Below are 24,253 nucleotides of genomic sequence, written 5' to 3'. Positions count from 1 at the left end.
TGACAGAAAATAAAACCAAACGAAGTCAGCTGTCTTACAAACTAGTTTTATTGAGACTGTGTCATTGTTACAAGTTACTCTGAACCACATCCAGCATTCAACATTTATTCAGAAAAATAGTCAACATTGTATCAAAATACAACAACTATATTAAAAGCTAGGCCTGTGGCTGTACCCTAGGAACTTTGCTGCACTTGTGAGACTGCAACTGATGTTTGTTGTTGCGAGGGTCGAATGTCACCACAAAGTGGCAATTCACATGCTGTGGAGAGGGGGAAAAAAAATATATATTAGATAGGAATTGGGAAATCTCCAAAATGTAACTTAATGCAAAGGTAAACAGGTTATTTGCAACTTGTGTATTGTAAAATGAGACAGAAAAGCATTATTGTAAATGCTGAGTGCAACACACGGAGCTAATGCTGCTTTACAAGACTTTATCTTTACAAGACATTATTGTAACAAATGTGCAAAACGCACACTTAAACATTTACCTTTTTCGTCAAACCGCAACTCTTCAATTCGTGGTTTTCAGACTTAAGGCACTTGGTTTTGACCAAGACTGCATCAATCTTAAAGTTGATCACATTGGTCACCTAATAACATGAGGGGACAGAAGTATTAGATGATACAACACTGTAATGAGATTAAATCGTGACGCCATTTTGTGTTGAATGGGATTTTACTAACCTGAGTCTGAGCGGCGGCGATGGAGTCTAGTTTGAACAGCTTCTTGCTCGCGATTTTTGTGTTGAACTCTTTCACAGCGTGTTCAGTTGCATCCTTAACCTCCTCTGACTCAAGATTCCTTTCAAACCAGCCACCAAGGACAGGCACTTTTTCTACGAGGAAATCAAACACACACATGTTAATTAGTAAGTGAAACGTACGTTAATGATCTTGCACGGATTGAAGCACATTCTTACAAATGCCCTCATACACTGGTTCCAATATCACAATCAGTCAGTGTTATTATGATTCGATATGCTCCATTTGTGGGTTTCTAATGCTCCTTCATCCTGAAAATTATCTGTTTCAGCCCAGAACATCATTCAAAGACTTGGAAACTTTAAGTGGACCAAACCCAGGATTCAGCCAGTTCTCTCACTCTGCCAAACTGTCTCGACTATTCTGCCAGAACGAGCCTCAACGATCAGGCCAAGAATATAAAGAAGGTTTTGTCAAGGGTTAGGGTTAAGGACATTTTGAGATAATGGTTGCAGCTTTTGTACATTGGGTGGTCCAAACAATCAAAAATGATGCTTGTTCTTTTTTAGTTTTATCAGATTTTAGCCACAACACACACTGATGAAGCTTTAGGGGTGTCAACGTCACTGGGTCAGTCCACAACTTAAATACAGACAAGATCGATATGACACCTTCTCAATATAAACGTTTTAGCATTGCAATTGTGAGCATGTTAGCCTGCTGATGTCACCAGGCTGATGTCACCTTGATGTACTTTCTCATGCAGATAATTGGTAACATCATCCAAATATGTTTTTTTGTACGTTTCAAGCCTATCCTAAGAAGTGACAAAACATTGAGTGAAAACCAGCCATGTAACAGTTGCTGCATGTTCCATCCCTAACCTGTTAAGCTCTGAAGTTCATTATGTATTGTAGTTCAACAATACAACAAAGTTACCAGTGTTCAAGAGTGCAACAGACCCCAACAAACATTGCAGTTCCTTACAATACACTACAAGGACACCATTATTTTCAACCTAAAAATGTAATTGAGAATGCAGTTCTCAAGATATGCTACTGTACAGACAGGAAGCTGCTTCTTAAATGCTTAACCTTTAACCAAAAATATCTATAGATACATCTAAAATAAATGAACATATACTCAATTTTAATCCCATAGAGTCGAAACAAACCAGAATTGTCTCTGCTCTCCTAAGCCCTTTTTACTCACAGCAGCCACACATCTGATTAAAATCTCCTTAGTGGCCATGATTGATTATTTTTCACTCCAAACTAAGCTTCATTCTGCCAATGTAAACAGCATCTGAACAATGACGGCGTTCTGTGACTGCTGGCTAAACCAAAGCTTCTGACTCACTATACCCAGCCAGAGAGTCACCGTCTGAGTGGATGAATGCTAGTTGTTTTTCCAGTACAACGTGTACTCGTGCCATTCTTGTTTGTCTCAGATGGCATCATACCAGCTGATCGGAATAAAGTAGCTCACTTCCTTGCCATTACCTTGAGTTGTTGTTGCCCATATTATTTATTTCGCCTTTATTTTCTGTCAACAATTTAAATAGTGTATTATAGCTATATTTATTTCCTAATTTCTCTGTAAATGTGGTTATTTGTATCATTGCATTGAGGCAGTAAAAGCACAATAGCTAGAGTCTACATATATTTAGTTTGGCTGGTTTTATAGATTGTTGGTCATGACTTTAAGCTATCCTTTGTGTCTTACAGGCTCTGTTATATTCCTATTTCCTTATACAAAAAAGTGCTTAAACAGAACAAAGGTTTTCCTTGCTGCATATCTTTACATAATCACATCAAGCATTACACTGTGTTATATAATAGAATCGCATAATCACAACAAGTATTACACTATGTTATATAATATAATCGCAAAGACACTTTATCATACTTGCTCTACTTGATTCGACTAGGCTTAAACTCTATGTATAATCAAAGTTATTAATCCAAGACTCATCTACGTAATGATATCAGGACAGTATTATAGGGAAGTTATAGACTGCCTCCTTCAATTCACTACATATTACGAATGTCTTAGTAGGTTTGTGATGAGTCTGCTTCCTGATTTATGTAAACATTCAATTTGAACACCTTTTAAAACAAATATCAAGCCACAAAGCCTGTCAACTCAGATATGTATAAATAACATATTCAGACTAAGTCAGTTTATTCTCTGTGTTATCATATTTCTCATCTAACTTGTGACTCCCCATGTCATATTTCATATAAATATCAGTACTTACTTGTTGTGACGGCTTCCCCCACAGCCACATCTCCCAGACACATCTGGAGAGTTGACAGACATATGAACACAGCCAACGGGAAGAACATCTTTACTTTAAAAAACAAGTGTGCTGGGCTCCTCACAAAGGAAAACTGATGGAAGTTCCTCAAAAAGGTTTCAGGTGAGCAGGATACTCGCAGATGTCCTACAGTGTTTAAGTCCACAGAAAAAACAGTAACAAAGAAAAAAAAAAAACGGAAAGAGATATTAGATATTATTATTGAATTTGCAATTGAGCCAGAAGAAGAGATTACTGTACAACTGCTGCAAAGAGAGAAACAACATGAAAACACACAAAAAAAGAGTACTTTACCTAGTGAATGCAGGAGAAACAGTGAGCCAGACTGAGGGAAATAGGGAGTGTTGTCGTCAGGGAATAGCAGCGGCTGTTCAGCATTTAAGCTGTGGTATGTTTAACAAGCCGGTGAAGACCACACCCACCATCTGCCTGGCAATGACGTCATGCAGGGATTTAACAACAATCAGCGGCTTGGGAGTGTGTGACATAGACTGGGCACAGTGAATAGGTGTCAGCTGCCTGTGTGCCATTGTGTTTCTCTGTTTGCATTCTTGTGTGCTATGTGGGTGTGAAGCCTGAAAGTGTCATATGTGAATCTGAGCATGTACATTTTTTCAGTTGCTTTACAAGAGTGAACAGGGCACTCTGATGCAGCGGGTTTCTCCTGTTGGCAGGCGGTGAGTCACAGACAGTGCAAACTGTGCCACACAGCAGAACCACATTACACATCCTTCTAGAAACATTAACTTCCTGTCCAGAACATTTGTTATCATGTGAGGAGTTATCTGTTCGGTTAGCAGCAATAAAATGCACTCACGTCAGCAAGAACGTAGTGGAATTAATCCACTAGGACTAGGGGTCATCATTTATAGACGTGGTTTACAATCCAATACAACCAAACTGCATGCTATATGAAGTTTATTTTACTCCATTTTAAACATTTGGTTAACATTGAAAAATAAAAGTACTTGGCGACATCATCCCTTGATTTGAAAAGAGCAAGATTTGGGTTGAATAAGGGAATGTTTATTTTATAAATTAAGTTACATAGGGAAGGTACGTAAATCAAATATGTTACGCAAATTAAGTTGCATTCAACGTTGACTTTTCATACGGAAGTTACAATATGTTGACTTTTTGTTGACGGGAGGGCTGGTTGACATTCAGGGATGTAATTCATTTGCATGTGTTTTGGCATATTTATGTTTTATATTTGCATCGTTTTTGGCTCCTGTCAGCCACCAGAAATCCACTTCACACCTTTCACCTTTAACCTCAAATCACTGGTCCATTGCCAACACAAATTAAAAGTGTTTGAGCAGACATTTTCAGAATTTATCATACAGATTGCCGTTGATAGAAAGGTGACAATCCAAGCCACATTTTACCACCTTCTGACGCTATCTAATAAAAATAGGCATACAAAGGCAACAGCATTATGACAAATAGAGAGAAATACATATAGCTATCTGGGTTTACTTTGTCTGTATGCTGTTTGGTGCCAGCAGTGTATCTTGTTTATTGGAGCTATTTGCTGAAAACAGCTTCCTGCTGCTAATGAGAGAGGTGACACTGAAACGAGCCAAAACAATGAGCTAAAAGAGGCAAAAAGCCGAGTAGGAGTTTTGTGAAAATCCTGTGTGGGTCTGTAACTGTGAGCAATGCTTAACAGTCAAATGACTATGATGAATACAGTATAAAATAGGTAGCGGAATAATGCATTTTATTCCAACAACCTTATGTATGTCAATATACACTGTGATTTTGTGTGGGCTATTTCAGGGGAAGGTAGTAATACTCACCTTTATAAGTAAATGTCACTGTACATATTTTGTTTCTTTAATTCTCATGAAACGTTCCACTCTCTCAGCTCTCAGTTTCGAGTCTTGACTGTGTGTATTGTAAGTTGCATGAATATGTCGTTTGTCTGCAATTTGGCAGAATCAAAAACCTGTCAACGTATTTTTATGAAACACTTAATCAGGGAACAAAATCTGTGTTTCAGGTTCAGGCTTTAAACACTGTGAATAGGTTCACTTCCATTACTTTATCCATGGGAGAAAGTTGTACTTTAATAGTGAGGGCTTCTTGTTCATTAGCATAGTGCTGCAAGACACCAATTAAAATAATGTTTCAATTAGTTAAAAGGTTCTAAACAGCATATAAACATACTATACTATACACTCAAATATGCCCGCAACAGCACACAATTAATCACATTAGATAACTGCAAATAAGATTATTTTACTTTTACTTTTGACTCCTGTATGTAATGAGTAAGTATTCCCAGCAGAGGGAAGCAACACCGTATCACATAATGCAACAGGTGGTAGAGGAGGCTAATGAGTGCTTTTCACAGCCAGAAAAAACAAATACATTCAGAGAGAGGAAGATGGACGGGCAGTCATAAAAACAAGGAGCAGATGGAGTTCAGCCCAACAAAACCACAAACTGCAGCCTCAAAAATTAAATAAGATCTTAATTAATGCTAATCGGACATAACCAAAATAAAAATAAATCACTTTTTTAAGAGAATGTACAAATATGTAAATGACGTGTGACTAAATTCTCTGGTTGGTTGGGATTTGCTGTTCCTAATGACACTTTCAGGTCAGCAGCAGTAAGGGGGGCTGCTGGATTGGCTCAAAATAGAAATCCCCCTTTGGACAAAATAATGACGTCAGTGTTTCTTGCCACACGAGTTGGCTGGACAACAACAGCCACTTTTTTTTTTTTTATTGTTTTAGTCCAGTCTATCTAGGTCAAAGGTACAATTGACACAAATAATTTGCCTAAAACGGAGTAAACAGCCTCTATGGCGCTTTCATTTTAATGAAAGCACCAAAGCAACCAGTTTGTTAATGTGTTAATTATTGCCCTTTTGTAATGTGTTAACACATTTTAGGAGTTATATATGTTGATACATGTACAGTTTCTACAATTAGAACAAATCCTTTTATGGCATTTATCTCATATCAAACTGTAACTCTAATGTATGATTGCTGTGGAGGCAAGTTATTGAACCTATAACAATTATGTAAAATACTGATAATATGTATAAAAAGGTGCTATTTTGATGCATGAATAGTGCTGTAAAACGGTTTAACAATTTAAAAGGCACTCCTGTACAATGCAAACCAATATGGCACAACTACAATAGAACCCTACCTTTGTGACGCCTAAACGCCTTTGTGTGTTGATTTTGCATCAGATAGCTGCGAGGCTGTATTGCTGCATCTGACTGTTACATTGACAGATGTGTTTTCCCAGCACATTCAAGTAGGAGGATAAAAGGTCAGTGCTTTCGATAATGAGATGCTCCTACCATGCAATTTATTGTCTGCGAAAGCATAAATCACTGCAACCATTAATGGGTTTAATGTGTTCCTGTACTCATCACATAACAGGTAAGCTACATAACAAATACATAAATAAATCAGGGTCCTCTCTCATAAAGTAGAATTAACCATTTTGCCGGATAAATATAGCAAATGGACTAGCTTATTGTTTCAAAAAGAGCTATTTAAAGCCCACTAAAATATGTTTGGTTGAAATTAGGTGGTCGAGGAAAACAGCAAATGTGGATTATAGTGTGTTTTTGTGCACATTGTACACACATTATACTCACAATGTATTCCAAGTGCTAATTGTCCTTCCCAGAAGAAGGCTGAAATGTAAGTTATAATATACGTTATTCAGTATACATAAAATGTTTCATCAATGTTGATGAAACAAATGTTTGAAATCATTTTCTCCTCTTCTTATGTCAAAACAAATCATTGTTTGATCATTAATCAAAAGGTTACTTAGAATTGGTTTACTAGAAACATTATTAAATAAATAAGAGGGCATTTAAAATAATATGGAACAAGAACAGTCAAATAAAATGTAAATCAGTGGTGAAGTGGCATGCATACAGTAATATAATTATGACATACACTAAATTCACCATTAACTAAGACCGCATTAATTAAAATTATACATATTTTAGTACATTTTTGGCAGTTTTCTACCAACCATCACCACCTTGCTGAACATTCCCATGAAAACTGATGCTGCGGGAGGCCTTCATCTGTTTTTCTCTGCCACATTCCTCAGACCTCAGACCTGGGATCAGTGCTGACAGCTCAGCCTCTATAATCCCTTTACAGTTAGGACCCGCCCACTTAAACTGGATGATTGACAGCCGGCTCCTCCAACCAGGCGGCGGCAGACATGTCTGGCCTCCTTCCTCCCCGCCTCCTGCTGCCTGTCCGACTTTGTTGCTCTCGTGCCCCTCTGTAGTCCGTCCTGGGGAGCTGAAGAACAACTCGACAAAGTCCCAACTATGGAAGGCGACAACATAATAATGCCTGTTTGACTCGGGGAGATTTTCCAAGGTAAGTTTGTTGTTTTTGAACTGTTAAAACAGGGGTAGTGGGAATTAGCGGCTAGGAAGCTGCGCGCGTGTGGGGCGAAAAGTTTATCCGCCTCACTCCCCGGGACAGGAGGGAACAGAGGGAAGTTTACTCCAATGTTATTCCATAGGGATGTGTCAGGCTGCTAGCTTACATGTTGCTCCCTCTTTGGCACCAAAAACACTTGTGACATTACATGTTTTTATATGGTTTATAGCAATGTCTCCCACAATGTCTCCCACATTACTTAATGGCAATATTCTATAATGTATGTATTTTATTGTTTGATAATTATGAGCTAAACTGGGGTTGTTTTTCTTACTTGTTGATTACAACAGCTGTGTTTTTGGTCCAAATGTATTCTTATTGAACGTTATAGGACGATAATTGCACCATAAAGCACATTTAGTATTTCTGGAATTTAGATGTTTAAAGAAAATATATATATATTTTTTTTTTCTCAAACTAATGGATTTGTAAAAACATCTTCAATTTGATAGACTTATATCCTTTGTGTTAATTGTTGGCAAGTGTGGTTTCTGAGCTGTATTTTTTAAATACATGCAACACTGTTTATTTCTTTAATATCAATCTTAATACATCACAGCACTGTTGTTGTTGTGGCTTTTTGTGGACTTGTTTTCTTCTACACAGCCCTGGAAAACACTCTGCAGTGTAAGGACAAAGCTACAACATATGAGTCACCAAAAAGCACTTGCTGATGTGATAAACAACATTAGTCTTCATCCGGCTCTTACTTTTTGTATATTTATATACACAATTATGGTTCCGGGGCAGCAGTAAAGGTTAATGCTGCGAGTCCGCAGTTAGAAAAAGAATACTGCACAGACACACATCCAGAGAAAGAGAGACAGAGACAGTGGGACGGGGTTTATCTACAGATGTGCATTCCTCCAGCCAGTGGAGGGATGAAGCCTTTAAATAGAGCTCAACAGGAATGCAAACAGACCTAGCAGAAAGATGAAGCCTGGGGGTGTTTCAGGAGAGGGAAGGTAGAGAAAGGCAGAAGGACTAGGCTGCATCCAGTTTGGATCCAATTTACCCCAATGTATTTGTCTTTCTCAAGTGTTCATGATGTGAAGGAAGATGCAACCCTTGTCAAGTGTAAAGCCAGCAAGAAAGTCAAGGTGTAAGGAATACTACTCTTGCAAAATATGTTTTACATCAAGAAGTCATGTTAACCTTGACTTCTTGATGTAAACTTTGTGTTTCTCGCACGCTGGAGCGATAACCATAAAAAAACGGACAATTTGTGATTCATTGAATAATGTGGTGGCTGCGTTTTATAAGAGCAGAGCATGCATGATTTGCTTAACTGAACTTATAAAAACAATTTGCATAAAGAGTCTCACGCTCCTTGTCCATGCACGTCTGACATTTTTAAAACCGTAAGATTTCTAGTGAAAATGTATGTGTTTTGGAGCCTATAAGCATATGACTGGATACATTAAACGTGGATTACACTGCAACATATATATGAAACGTCATAAACATCTTTGGATAGTGTTTTGCTGTTATTAAAGCGGCCCAGATCAAGACTTTCTCTGTTTTCTGATTGTTTGTTCTTCTTGGAGGCATGAGACAAAAACACATCTTTCTTTTAGAATTCAAGGCAATGGATTGATTGACAAATAAAATGCTCATCTGTGGAAGTTTTCCTTAAGGTTTCAGGACGAGGTTTAAATATGAACTCTACGCTCTTCCACACTATATAACATTGCACATTGTGTATTTAGCGGCAGGATTTGAACCTTTCCCCGAAATCCGTGGTGTTCCTGTCAGTGTACACTTGTTTTTATCAGGTCTGTGTGTGTTCAAGGGCATGATACAGAAAAACATGTTGCAGCAAATGTAGTTGAAGAGGCACACAATGAGATTCTTATGCATTGAAACATTTCATTTTGAGTCATCATTTGAATGATTTCGTTGTTTTTTTCCTAGAAAACAACATATTTGATTGAAATTGTTTTATCTCTCTTTGTAAAGCAGGACCTTGGGTGTCATGAAAGGAGCCTTAAAAAAGTATTATTGTTATTATCAGTGAAGTTGTGATGAGAATTCATCTATGTATGAAAGCCTTAGTGAATCTTGTGGTTGCATCCATTCAAGTCTAACTCAGTTTTGATTAATGATGAATTCTTCATTCTTTTGAGTATGCACCCAACATATATAACATTTTCAGGATTGTGTGGCTGTTCTGCTCTGCTACATTAAATGTTGAAAACAGAGGGGATTTCTGGATTAATTAGGATTTAAGTATGTCGGAATAAGTTCAAAAGTTGCTTAAAGTGTTTTTTTTAGTGCACAGGATTGTCGATCAGGGATTGGATCATCAGAGTGTTGCCTTCTTTTTGGGTAAAGTTGTCCCTATCACATTATGCTGTTTGACTGTGATTGGACCACAACAAGCTGTGTGCAGGCAAGTGGTTTGTCTCTGTGTGTTGTTTGAGAGATTAAAGGGAAGAGTTCACACTTATAGACTGTTGTTTCTTGGCTGTCTGTTGACCACTTGGAGCTCATTTACTCCCAACACTCCCATATGGCAGTAAAACAGAGACAGAAGTGCTTTAGTCAGTCTTGCAATGTTAATCTGTCCCATGTTTTCAGTGGTCCCCAGTTCTCTGTCTACTTCTATGTTTTTAACTCCATTCAGCAAATTTTCCTTAGCTAATTTGAAAGAAAAACTGGCGTTGACACTGTGTAGCAGCAGAACACCAGCTCTCCCACTCTCCTGACCACTTTACCAGTGTGAAGGAACATTTAAGAAAAACAAGAGACACCAGTCACCTTACTGTTTGCCTTTGGGAAGCTGGCCTAACCATGGATTCCCAAGTCTTCTGTCTCTATAAAAGGAAACCTGGAGTGTATTTTTGCTTTTTAAACACTGTGACCAAAAAACCTGTAAAAGGATTGTTATGAGCTGGGCGAACAAATGTGCTCTTTGGACTTTGGCACCACAGGGATATCCAAAAAGAAAGGGAAATCCAAGGTGCTCAGATTTCCGAGAATAGTTTAATGTCTTAATCCGAACATGGCTGACACATTACACATTATGACGCCTTTTGAAGCCTGTGAAGATGTAAGAAAGATTGAATATAAAATATTGCTATGTAATAAAAGGAAAATCCTTAAAGGCTTGAAGGCAGCATATGCAATGCATTTAGTGTGGCTTTATGTAGTCATGTTAACTGTAGTGTAGCCAAGGGGAAAGCTCAAACTTCAATTCTTGGATTAGCACTGACAGTAAAATGAGCCAACTTTTGACTCAAAACATTATGCTGAAGAACGCATTGAGTTTACCTGTAGCTCCAGTTAAGTGTGGGAGTCGTTAAAAATGTCTTTCAAAGGATTATAAAATCAAACATTTCAATGCTCAGGGAGAAATAATCAATCAGCAGTGGTCTAATATAACTGTAAAAGTATTTTACCTAAGTACTTTAATCAAATACTATTTTGACGTACTTGTGCTTTACATAAGTATTAACATGTATTGCTACTTTATATACTTCAAATCCGCTACATTAAAGAAGGGAATATCGTACTTTTTACAGCACCTATTCATTTGACACTTATAGTAACTATTAACTTGTATTTTAAGTATGTAAAAGTGGTTGACAAACTAAAACATTAAAATGCTTTTTGTTGTATTTGTTAGTGATAAAAAGAGAATAATATTCTATAATATTACATACTGTGATAAGTGTCTTTCTGCTGAAATAGTATTTATACTTTTGATACATTAAGTACATTTAGACGATGAGACTTTTGTACTTAAGTATCATTTTGAATTCAGGACTTTTACTTGTAATGAAGTATTTTCAGACTGTATTATTTCTACTTTATTTGAAGTAAAGGATCTTCTCCCAGCACTGCCTATCCGACACAGGGATTTGATTCACCTCTACACCAATGTTGCATTCAAATCCCCACATCTGTTCCACGTTGAACTTACCCTTTTTTGCAGTTTAAGACTACAGACCTACACCTATTAACTCCATCTTTACTTCAGCTCATTTTTAAGTACGTCTCTATTGAGTCAAACTCACCTCGGAACACCTCATTCTAGTTAGAGAAAGGCACTGTTATTCAGCTGGCCTTGGGCTCCGCTTGATTCCCTGCAGACAGCTCTCACTGGCACTCAGATCTCTGCACTAGCTCCGGCCAAAAACCACATACACACAAATATGCACAGGCTCCACTTAGACCTTCACACGGAGTCATGCATGCACATATATACACGCCTGCATAGACATACATTCTTAGGATCCACTACTTTTGTGCGTACACCAGCCCCTTAATCACATGCACACAGAGCTAAACTCAGTCCAAGCCTCGGTACTCTCTTTCGCCACACTCATATTTCACTAGTCACACACAGAGGGCCCACGGCAATCAACTTTAAATTAGAGAGAAAGCTGCTCCAAGAACTCGAATGGCGCTTGCCAGGTCTGAGGCTACACTGTTCTTGGTGTGCGCTTGTGTGTGTGTGAGACACAGAGAGCCAGCACTTGATATTAAACCAACTCCGAGGGGCCAAGATTGGGGTATTTCTTCTCCTCTGCACTGCCGTTCATGCAATTTATCCCCACTCGTACTTACCACGAGTTATTCTGCGAGAAACAGCTTTTCATTCACAACCTGCTTTGTTCATTTCTTGTGCTACTGTGATTATCTGATGTTTAAATCAGATCCAAACCGCATAGGTCAAGCCACTTAAGTACGGCTTGGCGTTGTGGCTTGGTGTATTGGCTTCTTTTGAGATCATGTGAACAATTAGGACAGTGATGGTCAAAGTGAAACAGTTGCTGGACAGGAAGGGTTTTTCCATCTTTTGAGGTACGCTCCATCCATGCCCAGATGAAACTTCTGCCAGTGCTTACTCTGCCTATTCTGCAAAAAAGACTCCCTGTATGATGGGAGAATGATGGTTGGATATAATGACAGCTCTGCAAAGAAACCTAATACTTGCTCCTTGATGTATGGGGACTGATGCCAAACATCAAACAAGTTTGCTGCATCTGTTTTAAATCGAAAAACTGATTTGCCAGCAGACTCCATTTTGTTTTACTCTGGAAATAATCTTCAAATCACCCTCATTTGGCCTGCTATGAGATTACAATGGATAACCACTTAATGTTACTGTTGAAGGACATTTGATAACCAAGAAATTCAAGAAAGTTACATAAGAATGGATTAGTATGACGTTTCATTTGTAAAATACACAGAATGACAGCCTTAGAAACAGCTATTTCAGATTCATATTGAAGAGAAAACTGTTCCAGAGCATGATCAAGCTTTATTGCATATGTGATAGGGCTGCTTAATTAATCGTATTTTAATCGCAATTACGATTTTGGCTTGCAACGATTATGAAAACAACATAATCGAAATAAAACGATTATTTATTTTTATTTTGTATTATTATTTATTTAAAAAAAAATATATATATTATTTTTTTTATTGGTTTTTCAATTGAATTATACTTAAAGTTCAGGGTAATCAACTGTTAAAAACATACTACACCTTTTTTTTTTAAATGGATAATCGTTTTTAATAATCGTGATATCAATTATTGACCCAAATAAACGAGATTATGATTTTTGCCATAATCGAGCAGCCCTAATGCGTGATACCAAACAGAAAACAGAAAGTTGGATGTATGTTCAAGATTTCCATAACAAAAACTTTACAACCCCTCTGCTGCAGTAACGTTGTCTTTGGTACTACAGTTTAGAGCCAAATGAATGCATCATACCTGTTAATGATTATCCCAGATGGAGACTGTTTCATTGTGGTTGAAGTTGTGTTTATGTTGACTTGTTTTACATTTGATTTGTGTATTTAACTTGAGGTGCCATCTCTGCAACGGCAAGCAAAGAAGCTGCAGGAGGGTAACGTTTCAGACTGCGCTTACGTAATGGATCCAATATTAAACAGGATGAGCCAAAGGTAGTGTTTCATTTACCGTGCCCGCTAATAGCCATTGTCTACTTTAGTATTAGTAGTCTAGGTAAACTTCCTAGAAAAAGTACATTATTTTTCATTCAATGTTGATATTATCTCTTGCACACATCTTAGTCTATACCAGGGGTCGGCAACCCCTGGCACGCGTGCCAGCATTGGCACGCGGCACCGTAACCAGTGGCACACTAGGAATAAGTGGAATAAGTGTGCAAAATATTTAAATTGTATTTTCGGATCCTGAACGAGACCGCCGCCAGAGCGCGTCTCCCCGTTACCTGCAGAAGGAAGCCATGCACGCAATGCAGCCTTGCTCTCTTTAACTCCAGGTGACTTTCTGCCGCTTTCCTCCGTGGTGCAGGGCTGATCGTTTCACCACAGAGGAAAGCACTTCACAAATTGCAGTACCCATAAGGAGCTTTACAAATGCCGCAGTTTTTGCGTGGCTGTGTGTGTCTTTAGTTGAAAGCCCAGTGGCGATCTGCTCATCTCTCATTGAAATAATATGCTACAAAGGGGCGGACTGGCCATCTGTGTGTTGAACTTTCCTGTCGGCTCCCAGACCGTAGTGGAGGAAACAGGGGGGACGACTCTCTGTCGTCTCCCAGGGCAGAAGCAACAAGCTTCAGGTTCAATAACCCACTTTAGCTTAAATGACTGGAGAGAGGCGAGCTCTTCTGGGGAGGCCGTTGCATTTATTTAGCTGTTCTTCTGTTTCACAAAATACATCACAGACCTCTGTTTTTCTGCTGCCTCGTTTCACTTCCAGAAACATACACACGCTCGCTCACTGTCGCTCTACCATCCACATACACACATGCACACGCCACACCCCTCTCTCTCTCTCTTAAAGGGACAGCGATCTCATCTCACTCTGCATGACCCTAATATCATAACATGTGTGTTCTGGAGAATCACAGAACGGACGATCGTCCTTATTATTATGCCGTTTACACCAATTATTTAAATGTGTTTGTTAAATTCGGTATCATGTAAGTTGCGCTGACAGGTCCACACACTGCTTCCCCGCAGCGAGGCCCCCCCCGCCCTCCTGATGATAGTTCACGAGCGTCAAGCTCCTCAACACCCCCCCCCCCCCCTCCTCAACACCCCCCCCCCCGTTGATAATTCTCGATCGTTGGCACGCTGATAACAATTTTTTTTTTTAATGGCACTTCATATCAAAAAGGTTGCCGACCCCTGGTCTATACCAATGACAATGTATAGAAGTTGGCCTTTCACACCACCCTCAAGGTTGGTATTAGATTACATTTAAAATCGAAAAATACATTAAAATAGTGTTGGGCTGTATTTAAGGTTACGGCCAAATTAAATGTGATTTGACAAAACTTACAACATAGTGCAATCTCTAAAATCTAAGACAATATCCAGTCTCATATCACAATATGGATATAATATCAATATTTGACCCACTTACATTACACTAGGGATTAGGGATACCACTGTGTCATTTGTGCTATAAAGCACTACTTTTACAATGCCAGAGGACTGTTTGATGTTGGTACTAAGCTTATCACTTGTTGGGGTGAATTACTGTTGAAATAAAGCTCAGCTTTTCTGCTAAAGAGAATGCATACTGTGATCTCTCCAGGAAAGATACGTTAGAGAATAAACTTCTTTCTCATGCAAACGTGATTTTGATCCTCTGGACCTAAACCGGCTTCCACTCCAAGAAAATATAACATTTTTATCTGGTCTCAGAGGACGGCACTTTTGACATATTGCTGCAATATTGCCAGTGTAAACAACACCTCTTAGCTTAGCCATATATTCTGTAGCTACTCTATGCAGTGCAGTGTTGACTGTGAAAATACAGCTAACTGGGGAGATTATTAGAGCTTGGCAGAATATTAGTCTGTGCTGGGAAAACACTCCACTGATTGCTTTGGTATAAAACTCTACCTCCAGATCACGAGTGGTTACCTGCCAAACCAGCGTGTAGAATACTGTGGATTGATTTACAAGCTGCTGTGGCAAACATCGACCAGCATCTTGACTTCTGAGTGTTGACTCCCACCATGCAGGTGTTCATATTTACCGTCGCCGCTCAACCTGAAAATGTTCTGTTTGTGAACCAGATGTCCAACATGAAATTAGAGCAGTTCTTCAGCTGAGCACATAGACCCACCGCCATCTAGTTATTTAAATAGGTTCCTTAATACAGACTCACTTTTACCGTCGCCGTGGGGTTTAATGTTCAGGTGCATGGAGTGAAAGTAAGCGTAAAATAGAACTCTTCTGTCCACATTTAGTTAGCGCTTGACACAATAGTGGTATTATATCACTCTTGTATTATGAGGCTAGAAATCCTCTTTAGGAGTTTATATGTACTTGCTTAGGTATTATATCCACAATATCTGGGATTGTTTAGCAAAATTCTCATTGTGTTAATAATTGTGAAAGCACCAATGGTCAAACCTACTCTGTCATGTCTTCTATTGCTCAGCCCTAAATCAAGTTGTGAAACAAATGGTTAAATCGTCATATCTCTTTCGAATTTGTGTATTTTGTGAATTGCATATCTCCGCTTATTAATACACTTTCATACTAAGGACACAATGTGTTAGAAACAGCAAGCAGTAAGCCCTGAAGTGTGACTCGTAGGCAGCTGTTGCCAGGTTTGGACAGGCTGAATCACGTCTGTCCAGACTCTCAAGACATTAGCAGTGCTGGCTTTGAGCCATAAGGCCGACAGTACAGCTAAACTAAACACAGTGTGGATGGATACTTCTGTCACTGAGGAAGAGATTGTTTCCCAATTATGGCTCTAGTGGTTGAAAAGGGACATTTCCTGGTGTGAATAATGTATGTGTGTCAGTGTGTATAGTCATCTAAAATTACACTGCTCCTCTGTGTGTGTGCAAGCAGTTACCATGATTTAAGTCATTTGAATGATAAAGCCTTTGCCTCCACTGCAGGGAAGAATCCGTTTTGAATATGAAGGCCTTTGCAGACCCTATTCATAATGTATCTGGATTATGATTTGCATGGGTAGGAAAATGAAGTGATGCATGTTTCCTTTGCAGATAAATGTTGTTTTTTTAACTAGATGTGTCAACTTGAAATCTCCAGTGCACTGACAATAGACTTTAGTGGGAGACATTTTCAAAATACGGATTCTTTGATTGTGAGTCTGTGGTACCTTAGGACTTTTTAACTGGTTCATTTATTTTGAAAACCATTTAGTATGCTTTATTAAATGTCTTGAATCATTTCCTTCTCTGTCCAATTGTGCTGACGGAGTGCCAAAACTAAAAGAAAGACTCTGAAGTAGAAGGGAGAGGATTAAAGATGGCTGGCACAAACTGAAAAACACTACTATTAACTTGTTTTATTTCCCTCTGCACTAGAGTTTCCGCTTAATGCATAAAACGTAACGGTGGGTGGTCTAGTTTTTAAAGGCAACCCTTTGTTTGAAAATGTCACTGCTCATCACTTTGGGTAAAAGTACCATCTAATAAATACGTGAGAGTGTGCGATGTAGTTCAGGAGACGCCGGAGTGTGTCAGTGGACCTGGTCGTGTTTGCGTTTCCGCTGCGACACGGCGGCTATTTTTACCGGACTAATACATAATAGATTGACTTATCTGTTTAAATTATGTGGTTATGATGTAGCAAAATGTCTCAGGGGAAGCAAAAACGTGTGTGTGTGTGTGTGATGACATGTTCTGTTGGAATGTCTTTGAAAGATAAGTATGAACCTGCTTCTACCTTTAACACACATCTTCTGTATTTTCCATCTCTTCTTCCTTTACGTTTTTTCCCCCTTTGTTCACTGTTTACCTCCCCTCCTGTGACTCCCTTTAGACGGCTTTATTATTTAATTTGCTGTCTGTCTTACTCTCTGTCTGCTACCCTGCCCTGCCTCCCTTCTTTTTTCTGCAGTGTTTGTTGTCTTCATGGAGTGTTAACAGTCTTAAAGGAGAATAAACTGGTGTTATCGAGCATGGTGAACATATCTGATTTGGCAGGCAGGTGATAGATGACATGAGATTGAAGCCAAGACTACACTAGCAATGTTTCTTAGATGTTGTTAAGTGCATGTTAAGTTGTTATGTTCACACTGTAGCTTAAAGAATTTTCCCTTTTAACAGAGGCAGGAGGAAGTTAAAAAGATAATAATCTGTGTGGAGTAGACGAACAAAGATCAATTGTTTTGTGAAAGAATGACAAATCCGAAGGCATTTATTTGATGAGTGAAATGTGATTAAATGTGAAGGTACAATCTGAATGCAAATTAAAACACATGTATGATGTATAGATCTGTTTCATATCATTCTTATTTGTAGGAAAATGTTTGCATTAGGCAGATCATTTATAAGAAAAGTGTAGTTTTGGTTCATTACATTTGAAATTCTTAGTTGTTAGATGTTCTTGGAAATGTTTGGACTAGTTTAGAGGCTAAATGTACGTTAGCCGACAGGTGCTAACGCGCTACACCGGGCCAAAACAATACCAATAGGAGAAAGATGCTGCAGTTTCAAAAACGATGCAAATATAAAAAACACAAATATGCCAAAAGTTAACACATGCATTGAGACAACTTGATAACACATTTAGGAATAACACATTTAGGAAACATTCACCAACTAGACGAAACAGGCAAAAATACAAAACGCTACAAATAAAAAAAAAGTATGCAAGAAGCAACAAACAGAAAAGGGGATACAGTGTTGCACACAGCTGAGACCGTAGCGCTTGTTGTTGTTCAGGGATCAGCCACCGTATGAATTAAGTACTTTTTTCTATTTTCTCATGAAGTGAGTCCTAAAGACATGTCACTGCATAATGATTTATTCCATTTAAAGACAATACATTGCCTAAAAAATCGAACTTAATATTACAAATGGTTCTGAGCTACCACATTTACTTTGTATGAATGGTAGATCAGAGTTTGCTAAATATGGAATTGTCTGCGGATGGCAGTTTGTTATATTATTTTTGCTGAACTGCATGTTCTTTTGAAGAAAGATGTATTTGCGGTGTTAAGGTTGGTTGCAATGAGTCAAGCAGTGTTGAAATCAATGCATTTCAAAAAAATTACTCTTCATTGTTTCTATATACAGACTTCTTAATTCAACCATTGATAAGAATACAAGCAGTATTTGCCCTGCCTTTTGGATGCGGATGCCACATGTTTAACTCAATTTAAAGGACCATTTATCCTTTGGCAAATGAAGCTACCATACCAACAAATGATAGTATCAAATCCTACGCCTCATTATAAAACGGGAGAGGAAACGTATCTATGTGTCTTGTGTTTGAGAAGCATATTTGATGACCATATTGACCGATTTTTAATTAGATGGTTTTCCCCGGGTCAACATTAGGATAATGCCGTAGAAAGCCTAACACTACAATCCAATCCAATCCAACTTCATTTATATAGCACTTTAAAACCTCCAGACCAAAGTGCTGTACAGAGAGATACATCAAATATAAAATCACACAGCTCAGCTCACAAAACATAAAAATAAGTATAAAATCACATAAAAGATATGAACACAAAACAAACCAGAATAAACGTAACAATTACAAAATAAAAATAAAAACAACCATATAGTAAAAACACTGAAAGCAAATAAAAGCAACAATCTACTTGTTTACGAATGCTAAGGAGAAAAGGTGGGTTTTAAGACGGGATTTTAAAACAGACAGTGTGGGAGCCTGTCTCATTAGCAAGGGCAGGTCGTTCCACAGTTTAGGGGCGGCAGCAGAGGGAGATAGCAACGGCATGGGGAAAGGCGTACCTAGGAAATCTGTAAGTGTGTCCTTCCATGGGATTTTATGAACATTTGCAATTCTTGTGTAAAAGGAGTGCACTTGAACTCAATGTTAAATTGTTTCCATTTTGGAGGTCAAAGCTCCAGGTCACTGTGACCACATGTCTCCCACTCTCATGAACGTAATATCCCAGAGGCGGAAAATCTATTAAAGATGTTTGTTGTTTCGTAGAGAAAATAAATATGCTGCTATTTGCTGATAAATGTTGTTTTTAAGTGCACTGAAATTCAAGTTCTTTTTCTGAGGATAATTCACTTTTTCTTTTTTTCAGAGGAGGTTTATTTGCATTTTAATCCCTAAAATAACTAAATACAGATGATGAGCTAATCTACTTAAGAAAACAAAGACAGTGTATACCATAATACTGTGAAATGCTCATAAGTTCAGCAACTTTGTGAGTCATTCGTTGGTATTTCTTTATTTTTGCCTTTTATCAAATGCAAAGAAACAAACTAATAAACAATATTTTGGCATTATGTATCTACCTCTCTGCTCTCTACATATCGTCATCGGAAATGAAAAGAAACCTTCTTCATATCAAATTGTCCAAAAATCAACATCAGCACCTAAAAGCCTATTACATTACATTACATTACTCTTAATATTGACGTTATTTGACCCTTTTACTGAATCCGTTTGAAAGCTGAAAAGCTATTGCACTCAATTTGTTTATTTAAAAGAAATCACACTGTGTATTCGATTATCACTTTGTATTTGTCGGTCAGAGTAAACACAAACTCACATAGAGCTTTTTGCTAGTTTGACAGACTTTTACTCTTCAAATCTCCCCCCCCCCCCTCTCCCACTGCCTTTGATCTCACACAAGCTCCTTAATCTTACTCCTGGATCACTCAAGCGATAAACCAACACACACACAAGACACGTACACACAAACACAGAGCGTCCCAACATCAACAAACTTTGAAACCAAATCATGGCGGCACACTGTAAGTCAGCGCCCTATCGGCCTCTCTATCTGAGGCTAACTGGTTGTGTAGTCGGCTGTTTGTGAGCCAGGTCTGTGTCTGATGAGGGCTCAATCCCAATCTGTCACTCATTTATTCCGAAAGCAACAAGGCGATAAACTGTGTGGCATCCTGCTTCCAGAAAATAACACCCACAGTAATGAGATTGTTGACAATTATTTCTTGCAGAGGTTGCCCTTCTGTCGATTAAAGTCTAACAAAAAGTATTTGGTCTTCAAACTGACATATATTGGGTTTGTTTGCCACACTTACTTCCTTGACTAGGGCTGCATAATTACTCAAAATGTCATCCAAATGTCAATATGGACTAGTGAAATAAATTGCAAATTGCAATTAGTGCATTTCTTGGTATGTGCGTACAAACTGTTTTCTACAGACTTAATGAAAAAAACCTTGTTTGGTACAGATCGTCTTGAAAAATGATACCACGATAAATGTAATATATATTTTTTAGTGATAAATCCGTCTAATATCGCCAAGCAACTCGCAATTTGTTATTTTTTTCCATTTTGTGCTAGCCTAGCCTTGACAGGAAAGTCCTTCTGTAGATCCTACAGTGTACTGCAGGTCAGCCCTGTGCGTGTGTGTGTGTGTTTTGCCTCAGCCTTTGCGCACGGTGTATGCGGGCTGTTTGCCTTTCTGCCTGATCTTTTTGGCTGATACCGTCAAATAAAATAAGAATTAGCCTGGCATGAAAACCAAGCTGCCAAAAGCCTTTTTGCACACTTGTTTTTAATAGTTCCATCTATTATTACTACGGAATGATAGATGTTGGCAAAATAATGGCATTTTGTGTACAACTTTTTTTCAAGTGTGTGTGAATGTTGGGAGCATTGGAAGTCCATATTACACATTTAGAAAGAATACAGATACAGATGTTCCTCCAGTTGTGACCCTACTGGTCTGTCCAGATGTATGCATACTTCAGCCTACTTAAAAATACTTCTTTTCCAAATGTTTTTCCATTTTATTCCCTTGGTGATCCTTTGTTTTTTTTGGGGGTGTTTATTTTGAACCCCCCCCCCCCTTTTGATATCTATTTCAATTCCAATGCTGAACCTACATGAATAACACTTGATCAAATCCCAAATGATGACGGTTTGAATGGTTTAGAAGAGAAAAACTTACTTGGAGCGAATAACTCCCTGTGGCTGCATGACGCAAGACCATCATGCTTACAACTCTTTTCTACATTTAAACAGTGGCAAAGAGAAAACTATTAACGTAACAGCACAAGGTTAAATACAGGGGCTATTCCACAGGATTTCAACATTTGCTCAGTTCTTCAATTGTTTTGTTTCCATTTTTCCATTTGGTTTTGATTTGCTTCTTTTGTTGGAAAGAGCTCACTAGTTTGGTTTGTTTTTTGTGTGAAGCTTATTATTATGATGTTTTTATCTTCAAAATACTTACAAGCAGTGGTGTAGTGGGGATTTGTTTACTGGGTGGACGGGACAGGGGGAGGACACTATGGACGCGCTTGTGAACTGTCAACGGGGGGGGGGGGTACACTGGCTCGGTTCGGTGCCGGCCGTCAGCGAACCGAGCAGGGACATAGTCTCAATTTGTGGGACGCGGGACATATGATAAAAATGATGCTGTGTGCGCAGTCCCACACAAAGCGGGACACCTGGGCCCTTTCTCATTTCACTAATTTCCCCTCCTCGGTCCTCCGGTAGTGACCCGGAAATGGATTTCAGTGCGCCATGTTGAACGACATCTCATTTCTCAAAATGCACTTCGAGGACCGAGGATCGAGCATCGAGGAGGCTCTCTGGAGGAGCTATAATCGAGGATACAATGATGGGTCCTCCGCTGTTGTATTTCCTGCAACAGTGCAGTTAAAAGAGTTGTGACGCACGGCCGGACTTATCTCAGCCAATGACAGCTCTGCATGCATCCCCTGGATATTATTTTATTAACTGCTTTCATCGTGATGCGATGTTTACAGTGAGAACAGCTGTGAGGTCCGTGCAGAAAGCAGAGCAGTGTGTATATATCACTCAGTATAACAGGCCTACATTACTCTCCTTATTTGTATGCTGTAGTTTAGTAGATATCTACAAACAAAGAGTCGACATTTGTCTAAAACCATTTAGTACTTCACATAATAAAATACACAACGGCTGTATCCTGATTAGATGCTTTAGGAGCTGTAGGTGTGTGTGTGGTACAGTGTGTAGGTGCGTGTGGTACTGTGTGTGTGTGTGTGTGTGTGTGTGTGTGTGTGTGTGTGTGTGTGTGTGTGTGTGTGTGTGTGTGTGTGTGTGTGTGGCGGACAGACAGGTCTCAGTTGGTTTGGTGTCCTATGCTTACTTTTAATAGTTATAAATAAAACATTTGGCCCGTAATTTATTTTCCTCATTGTAGCGACCAGAGAGGGGGGATGGGGGGATATATCCAGTCTCTGATTGTGTTATTATGAGAGTGCTCTCATACTTGTTTGACTCTGAAATTGTATATATTTATATAAATATATATACGTGTGTGTGTGTATATATGTCCGCATCTGTAGCCTGTTATTGTCTCATTATATACCGCACTGTCAATGAATTCAAGTCGTCATGAACGCAGTTCTGTCCATCAGACAGAGGGCTGCTGTGCCTCCTGTCATCATTAATGGACGTCTCTTTAAAATGACCGCTCAGAGGAGAGGATTTCTCATTTCTCTAAACGCCTGCTGCTTCCCCTCCTCTCTCCTCGGTTCCCCTCCTTGACTCCTCCGCTCGCATCTCCTGTGGGCGGGACTAAGACACGAGGATAAGAGTCAAGGAGGGGAGTCGAGTAGGGGAATTAGTGAAATGAGAAAGGGCCCCGGTCACTCTACACACACACACGTTGCTGCCCCCCCTCACACACACACACGCTTCAAATCAAGTTTCATAAATACTTGAGCTACGTTTTTATTATAATTACTGTGAAATGTATTATGTTTTCGTCATTATTACAACAAATACACACTTGCAACTGATAACACTGGCAATGATTTTATATTTATTAGACTATAATCATACTTCAAAAAAGTGGGGGCTCAAAATAAGTGGGGGGACGGCGATCCCCCGCGTCCAACAACCACTTCACCACTGCTTACAAGTAAGTGATAGTAGCGAGAATGGTGGCTCATGTAATCACCATTTGGCCATTTGTAGACAGTAAGCGTGTTGTAAAGCTGATTGTGCTTGAGAACTTTGGCTTGATTTAAATAAAATCAGTCTTTTGTTGATATATCTTATCTCAGGATCTCTTCCTGTCCAGCCATTTTTCATTGAAATGCTTACCAAGTGTTAAGTTAGAACATCCTATAATGTAAATGATTGAATGAGCTATATAAACACTTTGCTAACGTTGTGTTTATGTAAATGTATGACTAGCAAGACAGGCATTTATTCAAATGTGGATCACATTTAGATCATTCAGTATCTCAGCTTCTTTCTTTCTTCTCTGTCTCGTTTCCAGCTGCATTTTTTAACAGAGAGTCAGACGGTAGTAATTTAAAAAATATGTCTTTCTCGTTTTGATGCCTCATAGGACTGATTTTTCCTCTTTAGAGTTTGCAGTGACTGGAAGTTGACCAACTGTCTTACTAGTGTAGTTCAAGTACCTTTGAGGCTCATAAATCGCAATTGTTTTCACCTTTCTGCCTCTTTTTATCCAACTATTGATCACATTTCTGGTTAATCTCTCCTCTCTCTAAATCACAGTTATTTATTTTTTTCAGTTTTTTTTTTTAACCTATTTCTTTTCTCCTTTCTCTCTTTCTGTATCTCCTTTCTGTTACCTTCTAGACCGGCTACCTATCTCTCAGCTTGTTAGGACCCTCAGTCAGTCAGGCGGTAGTAATAGGGAAAGCATGGAGTTCCCAGCAGAGTGACTCATAGCTCTAGCGAACAGGGGTCGTGTGTGTGTGTGGGTGGAACTGGGTGTTGGGGGGTGGGTTTTCTATGTTGTGTGTGTGTGTGTGTGTGTGTGTGCCCTAACATGTTTGTGTAATTTGGCTCGATAGGTTTCCCATGTTTCCCTCCTGCTGCACACATGGCGGAAACTCTTTGCCGGCT

The 24,253-nt window shown here is 38.9% G+C and overlaps 2 protein-coding genes across 3 annotated transcripts in view; one reads left to right on the top strand and one right to left on the bottom strand.

The window, feature by feature from the left end:
* Positions 1–30: 30 nt before the first annotated feature.
* On the bottom strand, positions 31–3,445 carry si:busm1-57f23.1 (uncharacterized protein LOC368621 homolog). 2 transcript variants are annotated; one of them, XM_034126094.1, is made up of 5 exons: positions 3,323–3,445; positions 2,965–3,154; positions 691–842; positions 495–596; positions 31–262 (listed from the first exon to the last, which is right to left on the bottom strand). In XM_034126094.1, exons 2-5 carry the CDS (start codon positions 2,996–2,998, stop codon positions 158–160), a joined length of 393 nt encoding a protein of 130 aa, XP_033981985.1. In that variant the 5' UTR covers positions 2,999–3,154; positions 3,323–3,445; the 3' UTR covers positions 31–157. The 2 variants fall into 2 exon arrangements, with proteins under 2 accessions (XP_033981985.1, XP_033981984.1); XM_034126093.1 differs by having other exon boundaries at positions 2,969–3,154.
* Positions 3,446–7,269: 3,824 nt separating this feature from the next.
* il11ra (interleukin 11 receptor, alpha) overlaps positions 7,270–24,253 on the top strand; it is a 46,752-nt gene continuing 29,768 nt past the window's right edge. Inside the window, exon 1 of the mRNA XM_034125926.1 lies at positions 7,270–7,407. The gene's annotated coding sequence lies outside the window, so the exon portion shown is untranslated. The remainder of the gene's footprint in view (positions 7,408–24,253) is intronic.

This window comes from Trematomus bernacchii, unplaced genomic scaffold, assembly GCF_902827165.1.
Source record: "Trematomus bernacchii unplaced genomic scaffold, fTreBer1.1, whole genome shotgun sequence".
In the NCBI taxonomy this organism is placed as follows: domain Eukaryota; kingdom Metazoa; phylum Chordata; class Actinopteri; order Perciformes; family Nototheniidae; genus Trematomus; species Trematomus bernacchii.
The sequence above is the reverse complement of the archived record's forward strand: the minus strand, read 5'-3'. Positions and strand labels throughout refer to the sequence as shown.

Excerpts from the sequence above, each read along its gene's own strand:
- si:busm1-57f23.1 (XM_034126093.1), bottom strand. The coding sequence starts at position 3,056 with ATGTTCTTCCCGTTGGCTGTGTTCATATGTCTGTCAACTCTCCAGATG. Across the intron at positions 597-690 it reads TCGCCGCCGCTCAGACTCAG|GTGACCAATGTGATCAACTT; the intron begins GTTAGTAAAATC and ends TCATGTTATTAG. Across the intron at positions 263-494 it reads GTTGCGGTTTGACGAAAAAG|CATGTGAATTGCCACTTTGT; the intron begins GTAAATGTTTAA and ends CCCTCTCCACAG.